The sequence below is a fragment of the Gopherus evgoodei genome, unplaced genomic scaffold (genome assembly GCF_007399415.2).
Source record: "Gopherus evgoodei ecotype Sinaloan lineage unplaced genomic scaffold, rGopEvg1_v1.p scaffold_57_arrow_ctg1, whole genome shotgun sequence".
In the NCBI taxonomy this organism is placed as follows: Eukaryota; Metazoa; Chordata; order Testudines; family Testudinidae; genus Gopherus; species Gopherus evgoodei.
Window position 1 is genome coordinate 873,071 of NW_022060078.1, and position 24,638 is coordinate 897,708.

The following is a 24,638-nucleotide window of genomic DNA, read 5'->3' on the forward strand; positions in this document are numbered from 1 at the left end:
CTGGGTTCTCTCCCCAGCTCTCGGAGAGGAGGGAGGACTAGTGGTTAGAATGTGGGGGGGGCAGAGTCAGGATTCCTGGGTTCTCTCCCCAGCTCTCGGAGAGGAGGGAGGACTAGTGGTTAGAATGGGGGGGGGGCAGAGTCAGGACTCCTGGGTTCTCTCCCCAGCTCTCGGAGAGGAGGGAGGACTAGTGGTTAGAATGGGGGGGGGGAAGAGTCAGAACTCCTGGGTTCTTTCCCTGGCTTGGGGAGGGGAGGGGAATCCGGAGGGTTAGAGCAGGGGGCGCTGGGAGTCAGGACTCCTGGGTTCTGTTTGCTGCCTGGTGTGTGTTGGGCCCTTTGCATGTAAGCTGAGACCCCCACCCCAGGCCTGCTGGTCCTGCACCCCCAGGTGCCTGGCCTCCCCCCCCCCACTGTGGTAGAGATGGGGGTATCGCAATCAACAATTTTGGGGGGGCGAGTGTTGTAGCAGTGGGAAATTTCCCAGCAATCTTGAGACCCCTCCCTTATGTCCCCCCAGCTCTGAACCCCCCTCCCCCGCAGCTCTGGGCTTTCCAATAGTCCCGCCCCCCAGCGTCATTCGGCTCTCCAGTTCCGCCTCCTGAGTGCCAAGCTCCACCCCCTAGTCCCATGCCCCGCCCTTATTGGGGGCAGTTCTCCAGCAGGGGCAGGACCAGCCCCTGGGCTCCGTGGGGGTGGGGGTGTCTCTGTAGCAGCCATTTTCGTGGAAAGGGAGGGGCTCACCTCTGCTGCCCCTAGAGGGGGCGGGATCTAGCTCCCACTGGCCCCACCCTTTTCCCCACTCCCTGTGCCTGGCGAGGGGAAATTATGACGTCACGCTCCTCTCTATGACATAATACCGGGGAGCCAATCTAGCACGTGCCACACCCAAGATGGCCCCTCAATAGCGCCCACTGTGGCATGGCCACACCCAAGATGGCGCACGGTCTGCACGCTCCATTGTTTCCGACACTATCAACATGGCGTCCCTCTTCCCGCGCTCTGAGTATTCATCCGCCACACCCAAGATGGCGCACGGGATGCGCTCCGGTGTTTCCTTTTCCCGCGCACCGTCATCCGCCACACCCAATATGGCGGCCACGCGACGGCCCTTCCTGGACTTTACCAAGATGGCGCAGATGTGCCGCCGTCATTCCGCCTCCCCCCCCAACAGAGGCTGCGTGACTAAGGTTCCAGCCTGGTTCCCTACCCAGTGGATGGGGGGGGGGGGAATTAATGTCTCTTTCATTCTCCCCCCCCCCCCCCCAGGGTGTCTCACTACACCCAGCTCCTGCCACGCCCGGGCTTGGGGCTAAGATTGGAGACTGCCCAAGGGGTGAGGGGCACTAACTGAGCTGGGGGGGGGGGGTCAGGTACCAGCAGAGCAGAGGGACTATCTTCCCTCTCCTCCCCACAGCGGCCTAGCCTAGGACCCCCCCCCCCCCCCTTGCACAGGCAGAGCTGCACAGGGCGAGGGGGCAGAGGCATTAGGAAGTGAGGAAACTTTGGGGAAAGAGGCAACCTCCAGGGCACGGACGCTTGATGTCAAAGTTAGATGGGTGAACTAGAGCCTCATACGCAATGAGGCTATTGCTAGAACAGGCATCACAGAAACGTGGTGGAATGAGGATGATCAATGGGCCACAGTAATACCAGGGTACAAGATATATCAGGAGGACAGAGCACAGGGTGCTGGTAGGGGAGTGACACTGTCTGTGAAAGAAAGCATAGAATTGAATGAAGTAAATATCTTAAATGAATCAAAGCAGATCCTAGAATCTCTATGGATAGTAACCCCCTGCTTGAATGTAGCAGGAGGGATATTACTGACCAGGACAGGGACAGGGAAACACCTAGGCAGATTACAGAGGCTATTGCAATAAAAAAAAATCAATAATGGGGGATTTCAACTATCCCCACCTTGACTGGGTGAGTACATGTCACCTCAGGACAGGATGCAGAGATAAAGTTTCTTGAGACCTGAAATGACTGTGTCTTGGAGCAGCGACACCTGGAACCCACCAGAGAAGAGGCAATTCTTGATTTAGTCCCACAGTGGAGCACAGGATCTGGTCCAAGACGTGAGTAGAGCTGGACCACTTGGTAATAGTGACAATAATATAATTAAATGTAACAGCCCTGTGGCAGGGTAAGCAGCACAGCAGCCCAACACAGTCGCGTTTAATTGCAGGAAGGGGAACTACACAAAAACAAAGTTTGTGAAACAGAAATTAAAAAAGTCCATTGCAAAGAGTGAAATCCCTGCAAGCCGTGTAGAAACGTTTCAAAGACACCATAAGAGACACTCAACAACTTCCCCAAAGTAGAAAGCAGTAAGAGAACCAAAAAAGAGCCACAGTGGTTAACCAACAAAGTAAAACACAGTGAGAGGCCAAAAGACCTCATGTAAAAAGCGGAAGTTAAATCCTAGTGAGGAAAACAGAAAGAGCCTGAACTCTGGCAAACGAAGGGTAAATATACGAGGAAGGGCAACAAATAATTTGTGGAACAATTTGCCAAAAACTCAAAGTAATAAAATGTGCTAAGTACATCAGAAACTGCTAAACAACCAGTGGGCCACTGGCCGATCGAGGTGCTAAGGGAGCACTCAAGGATAAGGCCATTGTGGAGAAACTAAATGAATTCTTTGCATTGGTCTTCACAGCTGAGGATTCCCAAACCTGAGCGGTTCTTTTTAGGGGACAAATCTGAGGAGCTGTCCCAGACTGAGGTGTCAGAGGCAGCTTTGGAACAAATTGATAAACTAAACAGTAATAAGTATTCACTCGAGTTCTGAAGGAACTCAAAAGTGAAATTGCAGGACTACCACCTGTCTAATCTATCATTTAAATCAGCTTCTGTTCCAGATGACTGGAGGGTAGCTAATGTGATGCCAATTTTTAAAAAGGACTCCAGGGGTGATCCTGGCAATTACAGGCCGGTGAGCCTGACTTCAGTACCAGGCAAACTGGTTGAAATTATAGGAAACAACAAAATTGTCACACACAGAGATGAACATAACTTGGGGAAGAGTCAACATGGTTTTACTAAAGGGAAATCACGCCTCACCACTCTACTAGAATTCTCAGGGGGTCAACAAGCATGTGGACAAGGGGGATCCCATGGATATAGTGCACTTAGGTTTTCAGAAAGCCTTCGACAGGGTCCCTCACCAAAGGCTCTTAAGCCAAGTAAGCTGCCATGGGATCAGAGGGAAGGTCCTCTCATGGGTTGGTAACTGGTTAAAAGACAGGAAACAAAGGAGAGGAATAAATGGTCAGTTTTAAGCATGGAGAGAGGTAAATAGTGGTGTCTCCCACCAGGGGTCTGTTCTGGGTCGAGTCCTTTTCATATATTAATAAATGAGCTGGAAAAAGGGGTGACCAGGGAGGTGGCAACATTTGCAGATGCTACAAAACCACTCAAGCTAGTTAAGGCCCAGGCAGACTGCAAAGAGCTACACAAGGATCTCTCAAAACTGGGTGACTGGGCAGCAAGATGGCAGATGAAATTCACTGTTGATAAATGCAAAGTAATGCACACTGGAAAACACAATCCCAACTCTACGTATACAATGATGGGGTCTAAATTACGTTACCACTCGAGAAAGATCTTGGAGTCACTGGATAGTTCGCTGAAAACGCCCACTCGATAGGCAGCAGCAGCCAGAAAAGCCAACAGAATGTTGGGCATCGTTAAGAAAGGGAGAGAGAAGAGAAAATATCGTGTTGCTGCTCTATAAATCCATGGTTTGCCCACACCTCGAATTCTGCGTGCACGTGTGGTCGCCCCGGCTCAAAAAATATCTATTGGAATTGGAAAAGGTTCAGAAAAGGGCAACAAAAGAAGAGATGAATAAGGCCTGGGACTTTTCAGCTTGGAAGAGACGGCTAAGGGGAGATACGATTAAAGGTCTATAAATCACGACGGATGCGGAGAAAGTAAAGCAGGACGTGTTATTTACTCCTTCCCATAACACAAGAACTAGGGATCACCCAATGAAATTAACAGGCAGCAGGTTTAACACAAACAAAAGGACGTATTTTTTCACCCAACGCACAGTCAGCCTGTGGAACTCCTCGCCGGAGGATGTTGCAAAGGCCAAGACTATAACAGAGTTGAAAAAAGAACTAGATAAGTTCATGGAGGACAGATCCATCAGTGGCTATTAGCCAGGCTGGGCAGGGATGGTGTCCGCAGCCTCTGTTTGCCAGAAGCCGGGATTGCGTGACAGGGGACGGATCACTCGATAATTGCCCTGTTCTGTTCGTTCCCTCTGGGGCACCTGGCACTGGCCACTGTCAGCAGACAGGACACTGGGCTAGATGGACCTTGTCCAAACCTCACAGCACTAAAAGTTAGTGGGAGCTTCGGTCCATGTGATTTGCAGCTAGCCGTGACCGCTACACCTGGTGCTTCGACCGGGCCAGTTTCCCAATGCTGAAAAATGGAATGAGCCCAGGCAGCTGGGAGGAAGAATTTAACCACAAAAACGTGACCAGAATTGGGAACCATTGAAGAACAATGTACTAGAGGCCCTAAAAGCCATAATCTCCCCCTTGACAAAGGCTGAGTGGGGATGTGAAAGGAGTTATTTATAGATACACACAAAGGAAGAAAGGGGAAATTGATAGCAATCAATAGAAATCAGAAGTTATGGATTGTAGAAAACTGATGAGGGAAGCTAAGAGACACAAGGAGCCAACAGAATAAGGACAAAAAGGAGTATTTCACACATATATATCAGGAACAAAAAGAATCCTGACACTGGCATAGGTCCATTACTAGATGGAAACAGTAGAATTGTCAATTTTAATGCAGAAAGGCAGCCGTGTTCAATAAATATTTCTTCTCTGTGTTTGGGAGGAACACACATGATATAGTCACATGGTGACAACAACACTTTCCATTCCACTAATATCTCTAGAGGATGTTCAGCAGAAGCTACCAAAGTTAGACATTTTTAAAATCAGCAGATCCAGGTAACTTACATCCAAGAGTTTTACAAGAGCTGGCCAAGGAGCTCGCTGCTCCATTAACACTGATTTCCAGTAAGTCTTGGCATGCTGGCCAAGTTCCAGAAGACTGGAAGAAATATTATGCCAATATTTAAAGAGGGTGCATGATGTGGCATCAACCCTGGACAAGATAATGGAGAGGTTGGAACAGGACTCTGTTAACAAGGAATGAAAGGAGGGTAATGTTATCGAAATTCGATCCTGTCAAACTTGGTATGTTGATGAGATTACAAGCTGGGTCCACAGAGGTAATAGTGCTGACGTAATAGACTTCAGTGAGGCATTTGAGTTGGTACCACATGACATCTTCATGAAAAACCTCAAACCGATGCAATGTGAACCCAGCCCACATTAAATAGGTCAAAAACTGGCTGGCTGATAGGTCTAATCAGGGAATCACCATCAAGTGGGTCTGTTTCCAGCAGGGTCCCTCAGGGATTGGTGCTTGGCCCAACACCATGTAACGTTTTTATCATCAATGACCTGGCAGCAAACAATCCGCGCTGATAAAGTTGCAAACGACGCAAGCATTGCAGGAGTGGGAAATCGTGCAGAGGGCAGATCACTGCTCCAGAGCCGGCTGGCAAACTGGGTGCAAAGTGCTTTAATACAGCAAAACGGGAGCAGGTTCGTTGAGGAACAAGAGGCCGGGCACGCGTACAGGCTGGGGCAGGGGCTCTCCCCTGGAAAGCTGCGACTCCTAGACCGATTTGGGGGTCGTCGTGGAGCTCCCAGTGCAAAGCTGGAAGCGGAAGTGAGACGGAAGGAGGCAGCACTGGCTGAAACGTCCGAGCCAGGGGGCTGGGGGAGTCTCCCCCAACACCCAGTGTGTTTCTAACAGAGCCGCTCTAGGCCGTTCTCTGACCTGGGTCACACCGGCCCCTCTGGTTTTGGGGCCCATGAACTCGCCACCCCCCAGTGGCGGCGCCAGACAAAGACATGGCAGCCGAGTTTCTTACCAAGAGTGCGCTTTTATTTTTTTTATTTTTTTTTTTGTCTTTCTTCTTTTGGAGGGGGGAGGGATTTCCTTTTTTTAAACCTCAGGGTGTCTCCCCCCCTTGTTTTCCCCTCCCCCTCCACGGGGGCTCAACGGGGTGGGGGCAGGGGCAGAAGGGAGCTGGGGCAAGGGGAAGGATCGAGAAACCAAAGCAGATTGTATCGTTGTCTCGTCTGTCCAGCTCACGGCAACACATTCCAAGCACAACTGAAGAAATGCAAACTAAACCAAAAAAAATATATATATATTTATATATATCATTTGTCTTCTCTCCGGACGCGTGGGGGGGCGTGTGTGTGTGTGGTGGGAGGGGGCCGCCACCTCGGAAAGGGAGGGGGTGGAGATCCACTGAACCCCACCCCCATGGCTTGGCCCCTCCCCCCACGCGCCCCTTCCTGTCCCCCGAGTCTGCCTCAGTACAAAAGAGCCATGGAGGCGGGGTGCCCGGCTCAGGCCAGGCCGAAGCCCTCCGAGCACTCCTGGATGGCCAGTAGCAGCATGTGACGTAGCTTCTCGTAGCTCTCGTAGGCGGGAAGGTCCAGCTGATTGAAACTGGAGTGAGGGGGAGAAATCAGTGAGTGGGGGCAGGAGGCCAGCGAAACCCACTCCCCCTTCTAGGATTGGACACTTCCACTCCCCCCCCCCCAGGGGTTGAGACAGATCCCCACCCCCGATTCCCAGGAGATCAGAGTCCACAGCTTACGCCCCTTTCCCATGGGGGAGCCCTGCCCTATGTGTCCCCGCCCGGCCCCTCACCACGTGTGAGCGGAAGGCAATCTGTCGGTGGAGCGGTCGTCCCGGTGGATCTGGAATTTCTGGATGCCGTTCATGCCCTCCAGGGCGGCGAAGCCCTGCAGGGGGACCTTGGAGGTGCCCGTCACGAACTGCAGGAACTTGGCTCGGTCCGCCTGGTCGAAGGAGCGCAGGGCTCGCCAGAACCACTGGATCTGCCAGGGCAGAGGGAGCGGGTCGGAGTGGGGAGCTGGGGAACAGCCGCACATAACGCCACATGGGGCTGGCTTGCCTGGTGCTGAGATGCAGCCAGCTCTGGGGTGGGGCAGCTGGGGAACAGCCGCACAGAACAGCGCCCGTCGCAGAGCTGCAGCCAGCTCTGGGGTGGGGCAGCTGGGGAACAGCCGCACAGAACAGCGCCTGTCGCAGAGCTGCAGCCAGCTCTGGGGCGGCCCCTCACCTGGATGGAGTTGGACTGGTACTTGTGGTACTCGGTGTTGGATTTGAGGTCGTCGATGTCGATGGTGGGCAGCCCCGAGATGAGAAGCTCCAGCTCCTGCTCCGTGAAGATGGAGATGAGGCGCTTGGGGATGATCTCGTAGAAACCCTCCAGGAAGGCAGCCAGTTGCTTGCGGATGGCTCCTAGAGGGCGGGGAGCGGAGTCAGTGAGCCCCCTCCTGCTCCAACCCCCAGCCTCCTCTCCTGGAGTTGGGAGAGAACCCAGGAGTCCAGGCTCCCACCCCCCCTCTTGCTCTAACCACCAGTCCCCACTCCCCTCCCAGAGCCAGGGGGAGAACCCAGGAGTCCTGGCTCCTGCTTAGCTCTTTACAGCACAGTGTCTCACTGGGCTCCTTGGCGACGTTTGTTTTGTGTAGGTCCTACAGAAACCCGGGCCCCCTGCCAGAGCCACCCGGCAGCCGCCTACCTGTCATCCGCATCTGGCAGACCAGGTGCACGTATTCCTTCTTGTTCTCCTCCGTCACCAGGATATTGGCCCCGTTGGGCTTGAGGTCCCGCACCTCACACACCCCGAACTCCTGCACCTGGGGGGCGAGGGGGGCAGCGAGTGAGGGGGGGCTCCATTCCCAGCCAGTGCCGCCCAACCCTCTGTCCCATCCAGCCTCCCGCAGGCCCCCAGCACAGCCCTCCAGTACCTCGGTGCTGAAGGTCAGGTCGTAGCCGAGTGTGGACACGTCGTTCTCCAGCAGGTAAACCAGGCCCTGGTAGAAGTGGTAATCCTCGCTCTCCATGTCCGTGTACCTGGGGGGGGGGACGGGGTCAGTGGGGTCACAGAGCCCCCCCGGAACCCCGTGCGCCCCCCTCCCGGCCCCTCGGCCACCCCCCGGCCCCGGCGCACCTGACCGACTTGCCCAGGATGTGCTTGTAGAAGGAGCGGGTGAAGTAACACTCCAGCAGGCGGTTGTCGTACACGGCCTTGGCCACGATGCGCCCCACGAATTTGAAGTAGCTCAGGTGGTTGGGGTTGCAGTGGGACGAGGGGTTGATGGTGTAGGTGACGCGGTCGCCGGGCGAGGTGCGGAACAGGGCGTACATGGGGTTGAACATCTCCCGCGAGATGATCATGTACCACTCCCGGAGCAGCCCGCCCGCGTCCTGCCCCTCCTCGCCCTCGAACACGATGTACCTGGGGGGGGGCAGAGGCTTAGGGACGGGACCCACATAGCCACACCCCAGCGGGTGCCCCCTGCCCCCCCCATCCTGCCCCTCCTTGCCCTTGAACACAATGTACTGGTGGGGGGATGGGGAAGTTGGTTAGGGGGCAGGACCCAGGTAGCCCTGCCCACACCAGGCACCACACACCCTGCCCCCCCGTCTTCCCCTACACCCGCATCCTGCCCCACCTCACCCTTGAACTCAATGTACCTAGGAGAGGGTTAGTGAGCGGGACCCACGTGGCCCTGTCCCCTGCCCCACAACCCTCTCCCCCACACCCCAGCTGTGGGGTACTCGGCTGCTGCCGCCCCCCCAAGAGAAGCAGGGCTCACAGTCGGTTCTTCATCTCCTCGGGCGACTTGCGGTGCAGCTCGCGGTACGAGTCCTCGAAGACGTGGTCGCGGCGCACGTGGACGGCCATGTCCTCCTTGCGCAGCCCCTCGTCCAGACGCTCCAGCTCCTGGCGGAAGTACCTGGGGGGTGGGGTGGGGGCGGCGTCAGGGCCTGGGGAACCCATCACCACTGGACACAGCCCCATTACCCCACCCTGGTGCAGCGTGTCAGGGCCTGGGGAACCCACTGCCACTGGACACGGCCCCATTCCCCCACCCAGAACACCCCACCCTGCCCTCTGCCTCCTAGACACAGCCCCGCCTCTGGTGCAGGGTGTCAGGGCCTGGGGAACCCACCGCAACTGGACACGACCCCACTGCCCAGCCCTCTCACCCCACATCCCCAGCCCGCCCTACTTGCGCTTGACGTCGAAGTCCAGCACACGGATGTAATCGACCAGGACGGCGAAGGGCCCGTCAGCCAGGTGGGTGGTGGACTGGCGCAGGATCTGGTTAAGCACCGTGCGGTGGGTCTCTGGGGAGGCGGGACATGTGTGTGGGATGTGACTCACTGCTATCCCCATCACCATGAGACACCCCCCCCCAAACACCTGGGTGGCCCCCAAACCAACCCCCCCGTCACCTCCAATGCTCCTCTGCCCATCTCCCCCACTAACCTGACCCTGGGCTGTGTCCTCCCGATGGTACGTGCGGCTGTTCCCAGGCTGACCCACCCCAGAGGTGGCTCCATCTCAGTGCTGAGCGAGCCGTTCCCCATCTGTCTCGCCCCTCACCCTTGGAGCCCTGTGACCCCCCCAACCCTGGGCCAGGCCCCGTGGAGCCCCTCCTTTCCCTCAACCCCCCCCACACTGCAGTCCCCCCTTCTCTCTCGCCCCTCACCTGCGAAGCGCAGAAACTTCTGGGTGTCGGGGGGCAGGCTGGAGGAGATGTGCATGGAGGAGGGCTCGCGGGAGAAGAAGGGGTCCAGCGAGGAGGGGGTGGCAGGGGTAAGAGGGGCAGGCGACAGGGGCGGGGGCTCGTCCTTGATGTGGGCTAGCTGGCTCTCGCGGGTGTCCCGCACCGGGGGCTTGCTCTCCCGCTCCGTGGCGTGCACCAGGAAGAATGCTTCCACCGCCGGCTGCAGCACTGCAGGGAGGGAGAGAGGGTGAGATCCGGGGACCCCACCCCATGGCTGGCTGCAGCACTGCAGGGATGGAGGTGGGGATCTGGGGCCCCCCACCCCACAGCCAGCTGCAGCACTGTGGGGAGGCAGGCTGAGATCTGGGGGGGATCTGGGGCCCCTCACCCCACGGCCGGCTGCAGCACTGCAGGGAGGGAGGCTGAGATCTGGGGAGGATCCGGGGCCCCCCACCCCACGGCCGGCTGCAGCACTGCGGGGAGGGAGGCTGAGATCTGGGGAGGATCCGGGGCCCCCCACCCCACGGCCGGCTGCAGCACTGCGGGGAGGGAGGCTGAGATCTGGGGAGGATCCGGGGCCCCCCACCCCACGGCCGGCTGCAGCACTGCGGGGAGGGAGGCTGAGATCTGGGGAGGATCCGGGGCCCCCCACCCCACGGCCGGCTGCAGCACTGCAGGGAGGGAGGCTGAAATCTGGTGGGGATCCGGGGCCCCCCACCCCATGGCTAGCTGGCTGTCTGGCTGCAGCACTGCAGGGAGGGAGGCTGAGATCTGGGGGATCCAGGGACTCGCACCCCATGGCTCGCTGCAGCACTGCGGGGAAGGAGGCTGAGATCTGAGGGGATCCGGGGCCCCCCACTCCATGGCTGGCTGCAGCACTGCAGAGAGGGAGGCTGAGATCTGGGGGATCCAGGGACTCGCACCCCATGGCTGGGTGCAGCACTGCGGGGAAAGAGGCTGAAATCTGGTGGGGATCCGGGGCCCCCCACCCCATGGCTAGCTGGCTGTCTGGCTGCAGCACTGCAGGGAGGGAGGCTGAGATCTGGGGGGGATCTGGGGCCCCCCACCCCATGGCTAGCTGGCTGCAGCACTGCAGGGAAAGAGGCTGAGATCTGGGGGGATCCAGGGCCCCCCACCCTATGGCTAGCTGGCTGCAGCACTGCGGGGAAAGAGGCTGAGATCTGGGGGATCCAGGGCCCCGCACCCCATGGCTAGCTGGCTGCAGCACTGCGGGGAAAGAGGCTGAGATCTGGGGGGATCCAGGGCCCTGCACCCCATGGCTAGCTGGCTGCAGCACTGCGGGGAAAGAGGCTGAGATCTGGGGGGATCCAGGGCCCCCCACCCCATGGCTAGCTGGCTGCAGCACTGCGGGGAAAGAGGCTGAGATCTGGGGAAATCCAGGGCCCCCCACCCCATGGCTAGCTGGCTGTCTGGCTGCAGCACTGCAGGGAGGGAGGCTGAGATCTGGGGGGATCCGGGGGCCCCCACCCCACAGCCAGCTGCAGCACTGCGGGGAGGGGAGGGGGCTGGGAACCGGGACCCTTACCTAGCACAGCGTGCTGGTCGTGGGACTCCTCCAGCTCCTTCAAGCACTCGCCCAGCATGGCCCAGAGCTCGTCCAGGTTCAGCTGCTCGCTAAGGAGGGGCAGATCCGGGGGGCGCTCGTCCTTCTCCCCGAGCTGGGATCCTTCAGAACCTGCAAAGGAGGGGGACAAGGTCACCCCAGGGGTCCCTGTAGCTAAGGAGCCCTCCCCACCCCTGGCTGAGCTGTGTATACACAGCCGTTCCCCAGCCAACCCACCCCAGAGGTGGCAGCATCTCAGCACCAGGTGAGCCATCCCAGCGTGGCGTTATGGGCAGCCATCATCCACCCGCCTCGCCCCAGAGGTGGCTGCATCCCAGCATGGTGTTATGGGCAGCCATCACCCACCCGCCTCGCCCCAGAGGTGGCTGCATCTTAGCTCTGAGCGAGCCATCCTTGTGCAGTATTATGTGTGGCTGTTCCTGGTCTGCCCCACCCCTGAGGTAGCTGCATCTCAGCACTGGGTGAGCCAGCCCCAGGCGTGGCTGTGACAGCAGGACACTCACCAACCGACTGGGCGTCCTGTGTGACGGGCGAGGGCTGATCGACGTCCATGGGCGACTCATCCCTCCGAACAGACCCTTCCGACTGGCTTGATTCGGACTGCGCGGGACAAATGGGGGGCGTCAGGGCAGGGCTGGAGGGGTCTTTGGGGCCGGATGTATGGTGGGCACGGAGAGACTCTCACTCCAGCAGTGGCTTGGGGGGGGACGGGGGACAATTTGACTTACAGACAGCGTGCCACCCCTGCCCCCATGCAGCTCTCACACATAGGCTGATCTTGCAAGGGATGATGGGTAGGTGACCCCCCACCCCCCCAGGTTGGGGGCAGCTCCAGCATGGCATGCATAGATCAGCGATGGCACAGGCCCACGGCAGCCGGATGGGGGCAGGGGCATGCGGGGGGAACTCTCTCCAGAAGGGTGAAATCGGAGGATGGTGGGGGGGAGGGTGTGGATTCCCACCTCCCTCAGGGCCTGTAAAGTGGGGGACCCTGAGGCTGGGAGCCATTAGATGCATACCGATCCCCACTCCCCTCCCACAGGAGAGAACCCAGGAGTCCTGGCTCCCACCCCCCACTCCCCTCCTAGAGCCGGGAGAGAACCCAGGAGTCCTGGCTCCCAGCCTCCCGCCTCTAACCATCAGCCCCCACTCCCCTCCTAGAGCCAGGAGAGAACCCAGAAATCCTGACTTCCCAGCAGAGCGTGCAGGGGCCCCTCAATTCCCAGGCAGCGAAGTGGGGGCTGGGGAGAAGGGACACCCCAGGACTGTGCCCTGAGGGGTGGAGGCAGGGGATTGGCTGCTGGTGCCCGGGGTGAGATGATGCACGTGGTATTGTCCCTGGAGCCCGTTAACGCTACTCGCATCTTTGGGGCTTGGCTCCCCAGCAGGCGAATGTCTCCTCGTTCTCACTGGGGGGGCGGAGGGGGAAGAGACCCTGGGGGCAGCCAGCAGCCGGGTGCTCGGAGGTCGGCACGTGCCAGTGGCTGTGTTTCCAACAGCAGGGGGGGCCCTCACAGCTCTGGGTACCCCCAGGAAGCCTCATCCCCTCCCAGGGCCAGGAGCGAACCCAGGAGTTCTGGCTCCCAGCCCCGCCTTAGAACTGAGAAAAGAACCCAGGCATCCTGGCTCCCATCCCCCACCCTGAGGTGCTAGAGAATCCAGGCATCCTGACTCCCAGCCCCCCGAACTGAGGAAAGAACCCAGGCATCCTGGCTCCCAGCCCCCACTCTGAGGTGGGAGAGAACCCTGGCACCCTGGCTGCCAGCCCGAGGCAGGGTGGAGCAGGGGGGTCCCAGGAAGGGGGGGCTGGACCCCACGGATGGAGTGGCCCCAAGCGCCACAGGCCCCATGCTAACCGTTGCTGCTTGCTGCTGGCGCCGCGCCCGCTGCCCCTCACGTACCATTTGTATAATGGCGTCAGCCTCAGCCTCCAGCTGCCGGACAGCGGCCTGGATGCTGCTAGCTGAGCCCAGACCGGAGCTACCTGCTGGGGGGGAAGACGGGTCAGAGCGCGGCCAGAACCGACCCCCCCTCCCCCCGCTCGGCCCCGGTCCCACGCCTGCCCAGAGCCCCCTTCCCTCGCCCACTCGGCCCCAGGCCCCCTCCGGCCCAGAACCCCCCACGGACCCTGCCTGCTCAGAACTCCCCAGGGCCCCTCCAGCCCTGAACCCCCGTGCTCGCCCAGAACCCCCCCTCCCCTGCCAACTCGGCCCTGGTCCCCCACCGGCCCAGAACCTCCCAGGGCAGGCATCCCCCTTGGCCCTGGTCCCCCTCTGGCCAAATCCCAGAGGCAGGTGCCCCCCCTACAGCCCTGCTGCTCCTCAATCCCCGAGGCCACAGGCCCAGCCCCCCCCGGGCCCAGCCCCAGCCCTACCTAGCCGGCCCGTCTGCTTGGCCTTCTTGTTGGCGCGGCGCGTGTCGTCCCGCAGCTGGATGATGACCTGCAGCACGCGCAGGAAGAACTTCTGGGTGGAGGTCTTGGAGGTCAGCATGGACATGGAGGGCAGCTGCAGCTCCCGCCCGCCCAGGGGCCGCTTCTGGGAGGCCACGATCACCACGTTCTCCGCCATGTCGAACCTGCCCGGGGTGGGTGTGGGGGGGGGTTAGCGGGGGCGGCTGGGGAGGGGGAGGGGGGACAGGGGAGTGGGGTGCATCACTCACCGGCTCTGCATCTTGCCCTTCAGCTTGGTGGTCTGGGGCTGCTCGTCGGGGAGCCCGTCGGGGGAGAGCAGCTCGCACTGCGCCCGCCGCTGCTGCTCCAGGTTGTACTCACGTAGCTCCGCCAGCAGGGTGCCTGGGGGGTTGGGGCCCAAGGGGGGGAGCGGGGGGTCAGGTCTTCCACACTTCACTTGTTCCAGCCCCCCAGCTATTCTCTGCTGGCCCCATCCCTCCCAGCACCCCATGCCCTCCCCTCAGGGCAGCAGGCCCCACCCTCTCCCCCACTGACCCTTCCCAAAGCTGCCCCCCAAGTCCCGCCCCGTTACCGATCTGCTTGCAGAGGGTGTAGCCGAGCTGGCGGGCGCCGCTGAGCAGGAGCCGGAGCACTGTGTCCCGGGTGGGCGAGTCGCCCCGCGACAGCTGGAGCAGGACATTGGCTGCGTCCTCCAGCCCCTCCTCTGAGCAGGAGTGAGATGTCAGCACCTGGGGGGGCACATGGAGTGAGCGGGGGGGGCACCAGGTGCCCCCCGCCCCACCCAGGCACTGCTCTGCACTCACCTCTACCGACAGCTGCAGCTGGTTTTCTGTCAGGCCCGACGCCACCATCTTGGTGTCTGTCCCACCACCGCCTGCTTCGCCAGCCTTGGCCGGAGATTTGCTGCCCTTGGTGGGAGCTGTGGGAAAACACCGTGGGGTTAGCGAGGCCCGGCCCAGGATCCATGGGGAATGCAGGTGGCAACCTGGGCAGGACCCCAAGCTAGGACCCTGTGCCCCTCAATCCCAGAACCCCCTGGGGCAGGACGGTATCAGGATCCCACCACCCCTCAATCCCAGAAGTCTCTGGGGCGGGGGAGAGACCAGCCCCCTTCCCACAAACCCAGAACTCCCTGGGCAGGGCGGTATCAGGATCCCATCACCCCTCAATCCCAGAAGTCTCTGGGGTGAGGAGAGACCAGCCCCCCCCGCACAAACCCCTCAATCCCAGAACCCCCTGGGGCAGGGCGGTATCAGGATCCCACCACCCCTCAATCCCAGAAGTCTCTGGGGCGGGGGAGAGACCAGCCCCCCTCCCTCAATCCCAGAATCCCCTGGGGCAGGACGGTATCAGGATCCCACCACCCCTCAATCCCAGAAGTCTCTGGGGTGAGGAGAGACCAGCCCCCCCCGGCACAAACCCCTCAATCCCAGAATCCCCTGGGGCAGGGCGGAACCAGGATCCCACCACCTCTCCAATCCCAGAAGTCTCTGGGGGCAGGGATACACCAGTTGCCACCCCCTCCCCCATCTGGCACACCCTCAATCCCAGAACCTCCTGGGGCAGGGCAGTATCAAGGTCCCACTGCCCCTCTCCCACAAACCCAGAATCCCCTGGGGCAGGGCGGAACCAGGATCCCACCACATCTCCAATCCCAGAAGTCTCTGGGGCGGGGGAGAGACCAGCCCCCCTCCCACAAACCCAGAACCTCTGGGGCAGGGCGGAACCAGGATCCCACCACCTCTCCAATCCCAGAAGTCTCTGGGGGCAGGGATACACCAGTTGCCACCCCCTCCCCCATCTGGCACACCCTCAATCCCAGAATCCCCTGGGGCACTGAGAACTAGGCGGCCCCCCTCACCTGGCACGGCGGGGGCGGGGGCGGCAGCCCCGGCGGAGGGGGCGGTGGGGGCGGGGGCGGCGCCCGGCCCCTCGGGCGCCTTGTTCTCGGGCAGGGCGATGGAGATGAGCGACAGGAGGCGCAGCAGCTTCTCGGTCAGCAGCGAGCTGCGCCGGATGACGGGGTGCGAGAGCATGTTCATGAGCTGGCCCAGCGGCGAGGCCTCCAGGCTGTAGGGGGAGCTCTCGCCCTCGGCGCCCGCGCTCACGGGCAGCGACTTGACCGAGTTCTTGCCCTTGCGGCTCACATTCATGTTGTCCAGTTTGACCAGCAAGTCCCAGAAGTCGGTGGAGATGCCGCTGGCCTGGCCCGGGCTGCCCGACTGCCTGGCCCCCCGCTCCCCCTCGCAGGGCGCCTCCTTGGGCCGCTGCTGCGTGAAGTGGCTGGGGAACACCTGGGGAGAGGGCAGAGTCACAGCCTGGAGACAGCTGGCATGGCGCTGAGATGCAGCTGCCTCTGGGGTGGGGGGCAGCTGGGAAACAGCCGCACGTAACACCACGTGGGACTGACTGCCAGGAGAGAGCGCCCCCTGCCCAGCCCCTCCCCATCCCCATCCCCATCCCCATCCCAATGCTCAGCCCTGCCAGGGGAGAGCACCCCCTGCCCAGCCCCTCCCCATCCCCATCCCAATGCCCGGAAGAGTGCCCCCTGCCCAGCCCCTCCCCATCCCAATGCTCAGCCCTGCCAGGGGAGAGCACCCCCTGCCCAGCCCCTCCCCATCCCAATGCCCAGGAGAGCACCCCCTGCCCAGCCCCTCCCCATCCCAATGCCCAGGAGAGCACCCCCTGCCCAGCTCCTCCCCATCCCAATGCTCAGCCCTGCCAGGGGAGAGCACCCCCTGCCCAGCCCCTCCCCATCCCAATGCTCAGCCCTGCCTGGGGAGAGCACCCCCTGCCCAGCCCCTCCCCATCCCAATGCCCAGGAGAGCACCCCCTGCCCAGCCCCTCCCCATCCCAATGCCCAGGAGAGCGCCCCCTGCCCAGCCCCTCCCCCCACCCCCCCAGGAGAGAGCGCCCCCTGCCCAGCCCCTCTCCCTCCCAAAGCCCAGCCCTGCCAGGGGAGAGTGCCCCCCTCCCCCTGCAGCGCCCCCTGCCCAGCCCCCACCCCCACCCCGCCCATCTCCCCCCCAGCGCTCAACCCTGCCTGCCAAGGGACAGTGTCCCCTGCCCTCCCCCTGCAACCCCCCCAAGGGAAAGCGTCCCCTGCCCAGCCCTACCTGCCAAGGGACAATGTCCCCTGCCCAGCGAGACTCCCGCCCTGCCCCTCACCTTGGCCAGCTGGATGAGGGTGTCCAGCACATGGCGACACACCACGGGGGCGGCCTGTGGGTGGATGTGGACGGCGGTGCCGGTGGCGGTGCCGGCGGCGTGCTTCTCCGTGTGCTTGCGCCCGCCGGCCCGCTGGATCTGGAAGATGTTGGTGCGGCAGCCCAGGGCAGCGTCCATGGAGACGGAGAGCCAGGAGAGCTGGCCCGAGCTGCGGGCCTCCATCTTGTGCAGCAGCTCCAGCGGGCGGCCCTCGGGGGCGCCGGCCTTGGCGGCCCGCTTGCCCCGCTCATCTGGCGGCCCCTTGGGCGTCTCCAGGCAGGGCTCGCTCTCGCTGCTGCGCTGCAGGATGGACAGCAGGCTGCGGATCACCCAGCCCCGCGTCTGGCCGTGGTAGCAGAGGTTGCGCAGCACCCGGTGCAGCCGGCTGGTGTTCAGCTTGGGCTCGTCCACGAAGAGCAGCACCAGCAGGCAGGAGAGCGCCTCGTGGTCCAGCAGCAGCCGGCCCCGCAGCCGCAGGAGGCTGTCCACCGTGCTGCCCGACGGCCTGGGGGAGGAGGCGGCTCAGACAGCGCGGCGAGGAACCGGGGCGGCTACGAAGGCCACACTGGAGCCGCCAGCCCCCATGTCCCTCCCGGAGCCCAGCATGGAACCCAGGAGTCCGAGTGGCCAGCTCACATTGCCCCTATCCCGCTATAACTACCAGCCTCCACATCCCTCAGAGCTGGGCATGGAACCCAGGAGTCCGGGCGGCCAGCTCACATTGCCCCCATCCCGCTCTAACCACCAGCCCTCAGAGCTGGGCATGGAACCCAGGAGTCCGGGCGGCCAGCTCACACTGCCCCCACCCCGCTCTAACCACCAGCCCCCAGAGCCCGGCATGGAACCCAGGAGTCCGGGCGGCAAGCTCACACTGCCCCACCCCGCTCTAACCACCAGCCCCCAGAGCCCGGCATGGAACCCAGGAGTCCAGGCGGCCAGCTCACACTGCCCCCACCCCGCTCTAACCACCAGCCCCCAGAGCCCGGCATGGAACCCAGGAGTCCAGGCGGCCAGCTCACACTGCCTCCACCCCGCTCTAACCACCAGCCCTCAGAGCCCGGCATGGAACCCAGGAGTCCAGGCGGCCAGCTCACATTGCCTCCACCCCGTTATAACCACCAGCCTTCACGTCCATCCCAGAGCTGAGCATGGAACCCAGGCGGCTGGGCTGTTACCAGCACCCCCCGTGCTGGAGCCGCCAGCCCCCACGTCCCTCTCGGAGCCCAGCATGGATCCCACATGTCCTGTGTCTCCACAGGAGATGAGATTTGAGCCTTGTAACTAAGAGGTGCCCCCTCAGCCTGCCCGCCCCCCCGGGGCAGGTACCTGTTGTGGCTGCTACCACCGCCCATGTGGAAGGTGCCCCCCCTCTGCACGGCCAGGCGCGTGTACTGGACCCCGCGGTTCCCGCTCAGCCGGCTGGTGAAGGCTGTGGGGAGATGAGAGGAAACAGGAGTTGGGGGGCTGCAGACTGAGGTGCTGCAGTGAGGGTAGAGGGGTGTCTGGGGGCCGTACCCAGGCTGCGCAGGACGGCCAACAGGGCCAAGATGCCGGAGCAGGCATAGGGGGTGCCCAGGGGGGCCGTACCTGGGCTGCGCAGGATGGCTGACAGGGCCAAGGTGCCAGAGCGGGGATAGGAGGTGCCCAGGGGGGTCGTATCCAGGCTGTGCAGGATGGCCGACAGGGCCAAGGTGCCGGAGCGGGGGTACGGGGGTGCCCGGGGGCTGGGGGGGGCCGTACCTGGGCTGCGCAGGATGGCCGATAGGGCCGAGGTGCCAGAGCGGGGATAGGAGGTGCCCAGGGGGGCCGTACCCGGGCTGCGCAGGATGGCCGATAGGGCCAAGGTGCCGGAGCGGGGGTACGGGGGTGCCCGGGGGCTGGGGGGGGCCGTACCCGGGATGCGCAGGATGGCCGATAGGGCCGAGATGCCAGAGCGGGGGCTGGGGGGGGGCCGTACCTGGGCTGCGCAGGATGGCCGATAGGGCCGAGGTGCCAGAGCGGGGGCTGGGGGGGGGGGGCCGTACCCGGGCTGCGCAGGATGGCCAACAGGGCCGAGGTGCCGGAGCAGGGGTAGGGGGGTGCCCGGTGGGGCCGTACCCAGGCTGCGCAGGATGGCCGACAGGGCCAAGGTGCCAGAGCGGGGATAGGAGGTGCCCAGGGGGGCCGTACCCGGGCTGCGCAGGATGGCCGATAGGGCCAAGGTGCCGGAGCGGGGGTACGGGGGTGCCCGGGGGCTGGGGGGGGCCGTACCCGGGATGCGCAGGATGGCCGATAGGGCCGAGATGCCAGAGCGGGGGCTGGGGGGGGGCCGTACCTGGGCTGCGCAGGATGGCCGATAGGGCCGAGGTGCCAGAGCGGGGGCTGGGGGGGGGGGGCCGTACCCGGGCTGCGCAGGATGGCCAACAGGGCCGAGGTGCCGGAGCAGGGGTAGGGGGGTGCCCGGTGGGGCCGTACCCAGGCTGCGCAGGATGGCCGACAGGGCCGAGGTGCCGGAGCGGGGGTAGGGGGGTGCCCGGGGGGGCCGTACCCGGGCTGCGCAGGATGGCCGACAGGGCCGAGGTGCCGGAGCAGGGGTAGGGGGGTGCCCGGGGGCCGGGGGGGCCGTACCCGGGCTGCGCAGGATGGCCGACAGGGCCGAGGTGCCAGAGCAGGGGTAGGGGGGTGCCCGGGGGGGCCGTACCCGGGCTGCGCAGGATGGCCGACAGGGCCGAGGTGCCGGAGCGGGGGTAGGGGGGTGCCCGGGGGGGCCGTACCCGGGCTGCGCAGGATGGCCGACGGGGCCGAGGTGCCGGAGCGGGGGTAGGGGGGTGCCCGGGGGGGCCGTACCCGGGCTGCGCAGGATGGCCGACAGGGCCGAGGTGCCGGAGCGGGGGTAGGGGGGTGCCCGGGGGGGCCGTACCCGGGCTGCGCAGGATGGCCGACAGGGCCGAGGTGCCGGAGCGGGGGTAGGGGGGTGCCCGGGGGGCCGTACCCGGGCTGCGCAGGATGGCCGACAGGGCCGAGGTGCCGGAGCGGGGGTAGGGGGGTACCTGGGGGGCCGTACCCGGGCTGCGCAGGATGGCCGACAGGGCCGAGGTGCCGGAGCGGGGGTAGGGGGGTGCCCGGGGGGGCCGTACCCGGGCTGCGCAGGATGGCCGACAGGGCCGAGGTGCCGGAGCGGGGGTAGGGGGGGCCGGGGGGGCCGTACCCGGGCTGCGCAGGATGGCCGACAGGGCCGAGGTGCCGGAGCGGGGGTAGGGGGGTGCCCGGGGGGGGCCGTACCCGGGCTGCGCAGGATGGCCGACAGGGCCGAGGTGCCGGAGCGGGGGTAGGGGGGTGCCCGGGGGGCCGTACCCGGGCTGCGCAGGATGGCCGACAGGGCCGAGGTGCCGGAGCGGGGGTAGGGGGTGCCCGGGGGGCCGTACCCGGGCTGCGCAGGATGGCCGACAGGGCCGAGGTGCCGGAGCGGGGGTAGGGGGGTGCCCGGGGGGCCGTACCCGGGCTGCGCAGGATGGCCGACTGGGCCGAGGTGCCGGAGCGGGGGTAGGGGGGTGCCCGGGGGGCCGTACCCGGGCTGCGCAGGATGGCCGACAGGGCCGAGGTGCTGGAGCGGGGGTAGGGGGGTGCCCGGGGGGGCCGTACCCGGGCTGCGCAGGATGGCCGACTGGGCCGAGGTGCCGGAGCGGGGGTAGGGGGGTGCCCGGGGGGCCGTACCCGGGCTGCGCAGGATGGCCGACTGGGCCGAGGTGCCGGAGCGGGGGTAGGGGGGTGCCCGGGGGGCCGTACCCGGGCTGCGCAGGATGGCCGACAGGGCCGAGGTGCCGGAGCGGGGGTAGGGGGGTGCCCGGGGGCCGGGGGGGCCGTACCCGGGCTGCGCAGGATGGCCGACAGGGCCGAGGTGCCGGAGCGGGGGTAGGGGGTGCCCGGGGGGCCGTACCCGGGCTGCGCAGGATGGCCGACAGGGCCGAGGTGCCGGAGCGGGGGTAGGAGGGTGCCCGGGGGGCCGTACCCGGGCTGCGCAGGATGGCCGACAGGGCCGAGGTGCCGGAGCGGGGGTAGGGGGGTGCCCGGGGGGCCGTACCCGGGCTGCGCAGGATGGCCGACAGGGCCGAGGTGCTGGAGTGCCCGAAGAGCCGCTCATGCATGAGCTGGCGCTGCCGGGCCTCCTGCTCGCGGCGCAGGGCCTGGGCCTCGGCGGCGATGTCGGGCGGCATGACGGCCAGCACGCTGTCCTCCATGTCCTCCAGCACCGAGCGCCGCAGGTCCGAGGGCAGCGTCTGGATAAAGGTCACTGGGTCCATGGGTGTGTCCGAGCTGATGCCCTGTGCCAGCTCCCGCCGCTGCTGCTCCACCCGCTGCTGCGCCAGCACCTGGGAGGACAGGTCACTGCCTGGGGGGACCTGTCTGCCAGGCCGTAGCCCCGCCCACAGAGCCATAGCCCCGCCCATGCCCAGAGACCCCGCCCACAGGGCTGTAGCTCCACCCCATGACCCAGCCATGCAGAGGCCCCGCCCACCCTGACACCTAGCTCCACCCTCTCACCCCTGAGACAGACAGAGCTCCTCCCCCTCAGGAGCAGCACTTACCTCCTCCTGGATGGCAGGGGGCAGGGCAGCCAGGAACTCGGGACTGACCTCTGTCACCCCAGGGTTGCTCACCACAGGCGGGGTGGGGGTGGCAGCCGTGGGGGGAGGCCGAGCTGGCGGCCGGATCCCCAGCTGGTTCTGCAGCACCTCACGCCGGATGTCATCTGGCAGGGCTGCCAGGAAGGAGGGGTCCACGCCCTCAGGGAGGTTTATCCCTGAAAAGAGATGGGGGTGTCAGCAAAAGATGCAGCCACCTCTGGGGGTGGGGCAGCTGGGGAACAGCCGCACAGAACGCTGCACAGGGAAGGATCACCACACCCTGAAATGCAGCCACCTCTGGGGCAGGCTGTGCACCATGGGGCTGCAGCAGGAGAACAGGGACGAGGAGATCCGGATTCATCCCGACTCTAGCGTTTGAATGCCCAGAAGGGATCAAGTGCCTGGCCCTGGCTGCCAGGGGAGAGCCCCCCTACCGAGGCCCCCGACCAATCTCGGCAGCACAGCGCCCCCTCCAGCCGTGCTAGAGCATCACAGCTACCCAAGCCCTCTGCCAAAGGGGCTGGTCAGTCACCCCGGTACCTGCTAGCGGGTCCTCCTCTTCACTGCTGGTGGAGGGCAGCGGCTCCTCCAGGATGCCCCGGGAGTCGGCTCCGGAGATGGCCACGGCCGAGTCCCTGGTAGAGGAGCTCTCAGAGGATGAAGCAGGGGGTGAGCTGGGGGGATGGGAAGCAGGGGGTGAGTGGGGGCCAGATCCCAGCCCCCTCCTCAGTGAGTCCCATCCCAAGCCAGATCCTCACACCCTGATCCCCACCCGCTGCACACCCTGCCCCATACCTGTCCTCCCCTTGCTGGCTGGCATCGGCCAGGTTGTCGCCACCGGCCTGGCCCTCGGGGCACTGCTGGGCTGGCTCAGCCCCGGGGGCACCATGGGCAAGAGGCTGCTCCGCCCCGCCAGGCATGGTGCCCCCCCCAACGCCCTCCTCCAGGCTGCAGGTGTCCATGGGCGAGCCCTCCAGCTGGCTGCTAACGGCCGTCAGGGCATCCGAGTCCTCTGCCCTCTCTGGGGACAGCGAGGCTGGGGAAGAAACGGGGATGGGGAGGTCAAGGGGATCCCAGAGGGGAAACTGAGGCAGAGAGGGGAAGGATGCCTTCCCAAGGTCAGCCAGTGACCCAGCCAGGACAGAACCAGGCGTCCTGGCTCCCAGCCCCTGCAATCCCCCCCACTTACTGATGGTGGGGGCAGGCGACAGCTCCATCTGGGTGGCCTCTGCGTCGGCACTGGGCCTACCCGGCCCCGAGTCCTCCTGCTCGGCTGGCACCAGCAGCTGGCGCGAGGCCTCGGTGCTGGGCTGCCCGGCGAGCTCCGGGGGCAGCTCCCCACCTGCCGCTGCCGGCTGCGGGGTCTCCAGGGTGACCAGCGTCTGCTTGGGGCCGACAGAGGGGCCCTCGGCAGCGGGCGGGGCGGCGGGGAAACCGTCAGTCCGCCCAGCTGCATCTGGGGTGGGTGAGATGGGGCTTAGATGGGACACCCCACACCCAGGCCATGCCGCACCCTCCCCACCTTGAGCCCCGCTCCCCCCGCAGCAGCTGGGAGAGAACCCAGGAGTCCTGACTTCCGGCCCACCAGGCTCCTCCTCCTGCCGGCGAGGGCCCGGCGCTGGGGAAAGTAGTAAGTTGTATCGTTATCTCTGACTGGGGCACGAATCCCGACCCCACAACAATACAACGTACTACCTCATCCTGGCGGGGGCTGGGTCCACCCTGGGGGCCTCCTGCCGCCCCCCATCTGACACCCACCCGCTGCGGGGGGCTGAATCCACCCCGGGGGCCTCTCGCCCCCCCTCCCCCATCTGACACCCACCCGCTACGGGGGGCTGAATCCACCCCTAGGGGCCTCCTGACGCCCCCCATCTGACATCCACCCGCTGTGGGGGGCTGAATCCACCCCTGGGGGCCTCCTGACGGGCCCCATCTGACATCCACCCGCTGTGCGGGGCTGAATCCAACCCCGGGGGCCTCCTACCGCCCTCCCCCATCTGACACCCACCCGCTGCGGGGGGCTGAATCCACCCCTAGGGGCCTCCTGACGCCCCCCATCTGACATCCACCCGCTGTGGGGGGCTGAATCCACCCCCAGGGGCCTCCTGACACCCCCCATCTGACACCCACCCGCTGCGGGGCGCTGAATCCACCCCCGTGGGCCTCCTGCCGCCCTCCCCCATCTGACACCCACCCACTGCGGGGGCTGGATCCACTTGCAGGGGCCTCCCACCCCCTCTCCCCCATCTGACACCCACCCGCTGCAGGGGCTGGATCCATCCCCGGGGCCCTCCTGACACCCCCCCATCTGACACCCACTCGCTGCGGGGGCTGGATCCACCCTGGGGGCCTCCCGATGTGCCCCTCCCCCCATCTCACACCCACCCGCTGTGGGGGGCTGGATCCATCTCGGGGGTCTCCCGACACTACCCCCCATCTGACACCCACTCGCTGCAGGGTGGATCCCTCCTGACGCCCCTCATCTGACACCCACCCGCTGCGGGGGCTAGATCCACCCCGGGGGCCTCCTGATGTTGCCCCCCCATCTGACACCCACCTGCTGCAGGGGCTGGATCCACCCCGGGGGCCTCCTGACGCCCCTCATCTGACACCCACTCGCTGCGGGGGCTGGATCGAGCCTGGGGGCCTCCCGACGTGCCCCTCCCCCCATGTGACACCCACCCGCTGCGGTGGCTGGATCCACCCCCCCGAGCCCTCCTGTTGCCCCACATCTCTCACATACGGCTTGGCAGGATGCACAGACAGCTTGTTTCATAGTCCTACAAAGACCCATGACTGGGGGAAAGGGCGGGACCCCTGTGCTCCCACCATGAGCCATGAGAGAACCCAGGAGTCCTGGGCCCCTAATGCTCTATCCACTGCACTCCATTCCCCCACCTGCTCCCAGAGCCATGAGAGAACCCAGGAGTCCTGGCACCCAGCCCCCTCTCTAGCCACTAGCCCCCACTCCCCTCCCAGAGCCATGAGAACCCAGGAGTCCTGGCACCCACAGCCCCCCCTGCTCTAACCACCAGCCCCCGCTCCCCTCCCAGAGCTGGGGAGAGAACCCAGGAGTCCTGGCTCCCAGCCCCCCCCCGCTCTAGCCACTAGCCCCCACTCCCCTTCCAGAGCCGGGAGAGAACCCAGGCGTCCTGGCTC

At 64.4% G+C, this 24,638-nt stretch overlaps 1 protein-coding gene across 8 annotated transcripts in view; it reads right to left on the minus strand.

Annotated features, from left to right (window-relative positions):
* Nucleotides 1–6,247: 6,247 nt before the first annotated feature.
* HUWE1 (HECT, UBA and WWE domain containing E3 ubiquitin protein ligase 1) overlaps nucleotides 6,248–24,638 on the minus strand; it is a 56,993-nt gene continuing 38,602 nt past the window's right edge. For 4 of the 8 annotated variants that reach the window (XM_030547352.1, XM_030547348.1, XM_030547347.1 and 1 more), the window contains 24 exons: nucleotides 22,669–22,935; nucleotides 22,275–22,515; nucleotides 22,020–22,153; nucleotides 21,441–21,655; nucleotides 20,936–21,224; nucleotides 18,202–18,304; nucleotides 16,837–17,380; nucleotides 15,530–15,962; nucleotides 14,472–14,587; nucleotides 14,240–14,396; nucleotides 13,917–14,049; nucleotides 13,630–13,832; nucleotides 13,112–13,242; nucleotides 11,759–11,855; nucleotides 11,217–11,366; nucleotides 9,653–9,898; nucleotides 9,170–9,287; nucleotides 8,753–8,893; nucleotides 8,104–8,391; nucleotides 7,901–8,006; nucleotides 7,672–7,789; nucleotides 7,207–7,388; nucleotides 6,771–6,961; nucleotides 6,248–6,566 (listed from right to left, as the gene is read on the minus strand). In XM_030547352.1, coding sequence (XP_030403212.1) covers nucleotides 6,464–6,566; nucleotides 6,771–6,961; nucleotides 7,207–7,388; nucleotides 7,672–7,789; nucleotides 7,901–8,006; nucleotides 8,104–8,391; nucleotides 8,753–8,893; nucleotides 9,170–9,287; nucleotides 9,653–9,898; nucleotides 11,217–11,366; nucleotides 11,759–11,855; nucleotides 13,112–13,242; nucleotides 13,630–13,832; nucleotides 13,917–14,049; nucleotides 14,240–14,396; nucleotides 14,472–14,587; nucleotides 15,530–15,962; nucleotides 16,837–17,380; nucleotides 18,202–18,304; nucleotides 20,936–21,224; nucleotides 21,441–21,655; nucleotides 22,020–22,153; nucleotides 22,275–22,515; nucleotides 22,669–22,935 — 4,706 coding nt within the window. In that variant the 3' untranslated portion in view covers nucleotides 6,248–6,463. Of the gene's footprint in view, nucleotides 6,567–6,770; nucleotides 6,962–7,206; nucleotides 7,389–7,671; nucleotides 7,790–7,900; nucleotides 8,007–8,103; nucleotides 8,392–8,752; nucleotides 8,894–9,169; nucleotides 9,288–9,652; nucleotides 9,899–10,033; nucleotides 10,342–10,718; nucleotides 11,113–11,216; nucleotides 11,367–11,758; nucleotides 11,856–13,111; nucleotides 13,243–13,629; nucleotides 13,833–13,916; nucleotides 14,050–14,239; nucleotides 14,397–14,471; nucleotides 14,588–15,529; nucleotides 15,963–16,836; nucleotides 17,381–18,201; nucleotides 18,305–20,935; nucleotides 21,225–21,440; nucleotides 21,656–22,019; nucleotides 22,154–22,274; nucleotides 22,516–22,668; nucleotides 22,936–24,638 lie in introns of those variants that run through there. The other 4 variants (XM_030547349.1, XM_030547350.1, XM_030547354.1 and 1 more) reach the window with 4 other exon arrangements.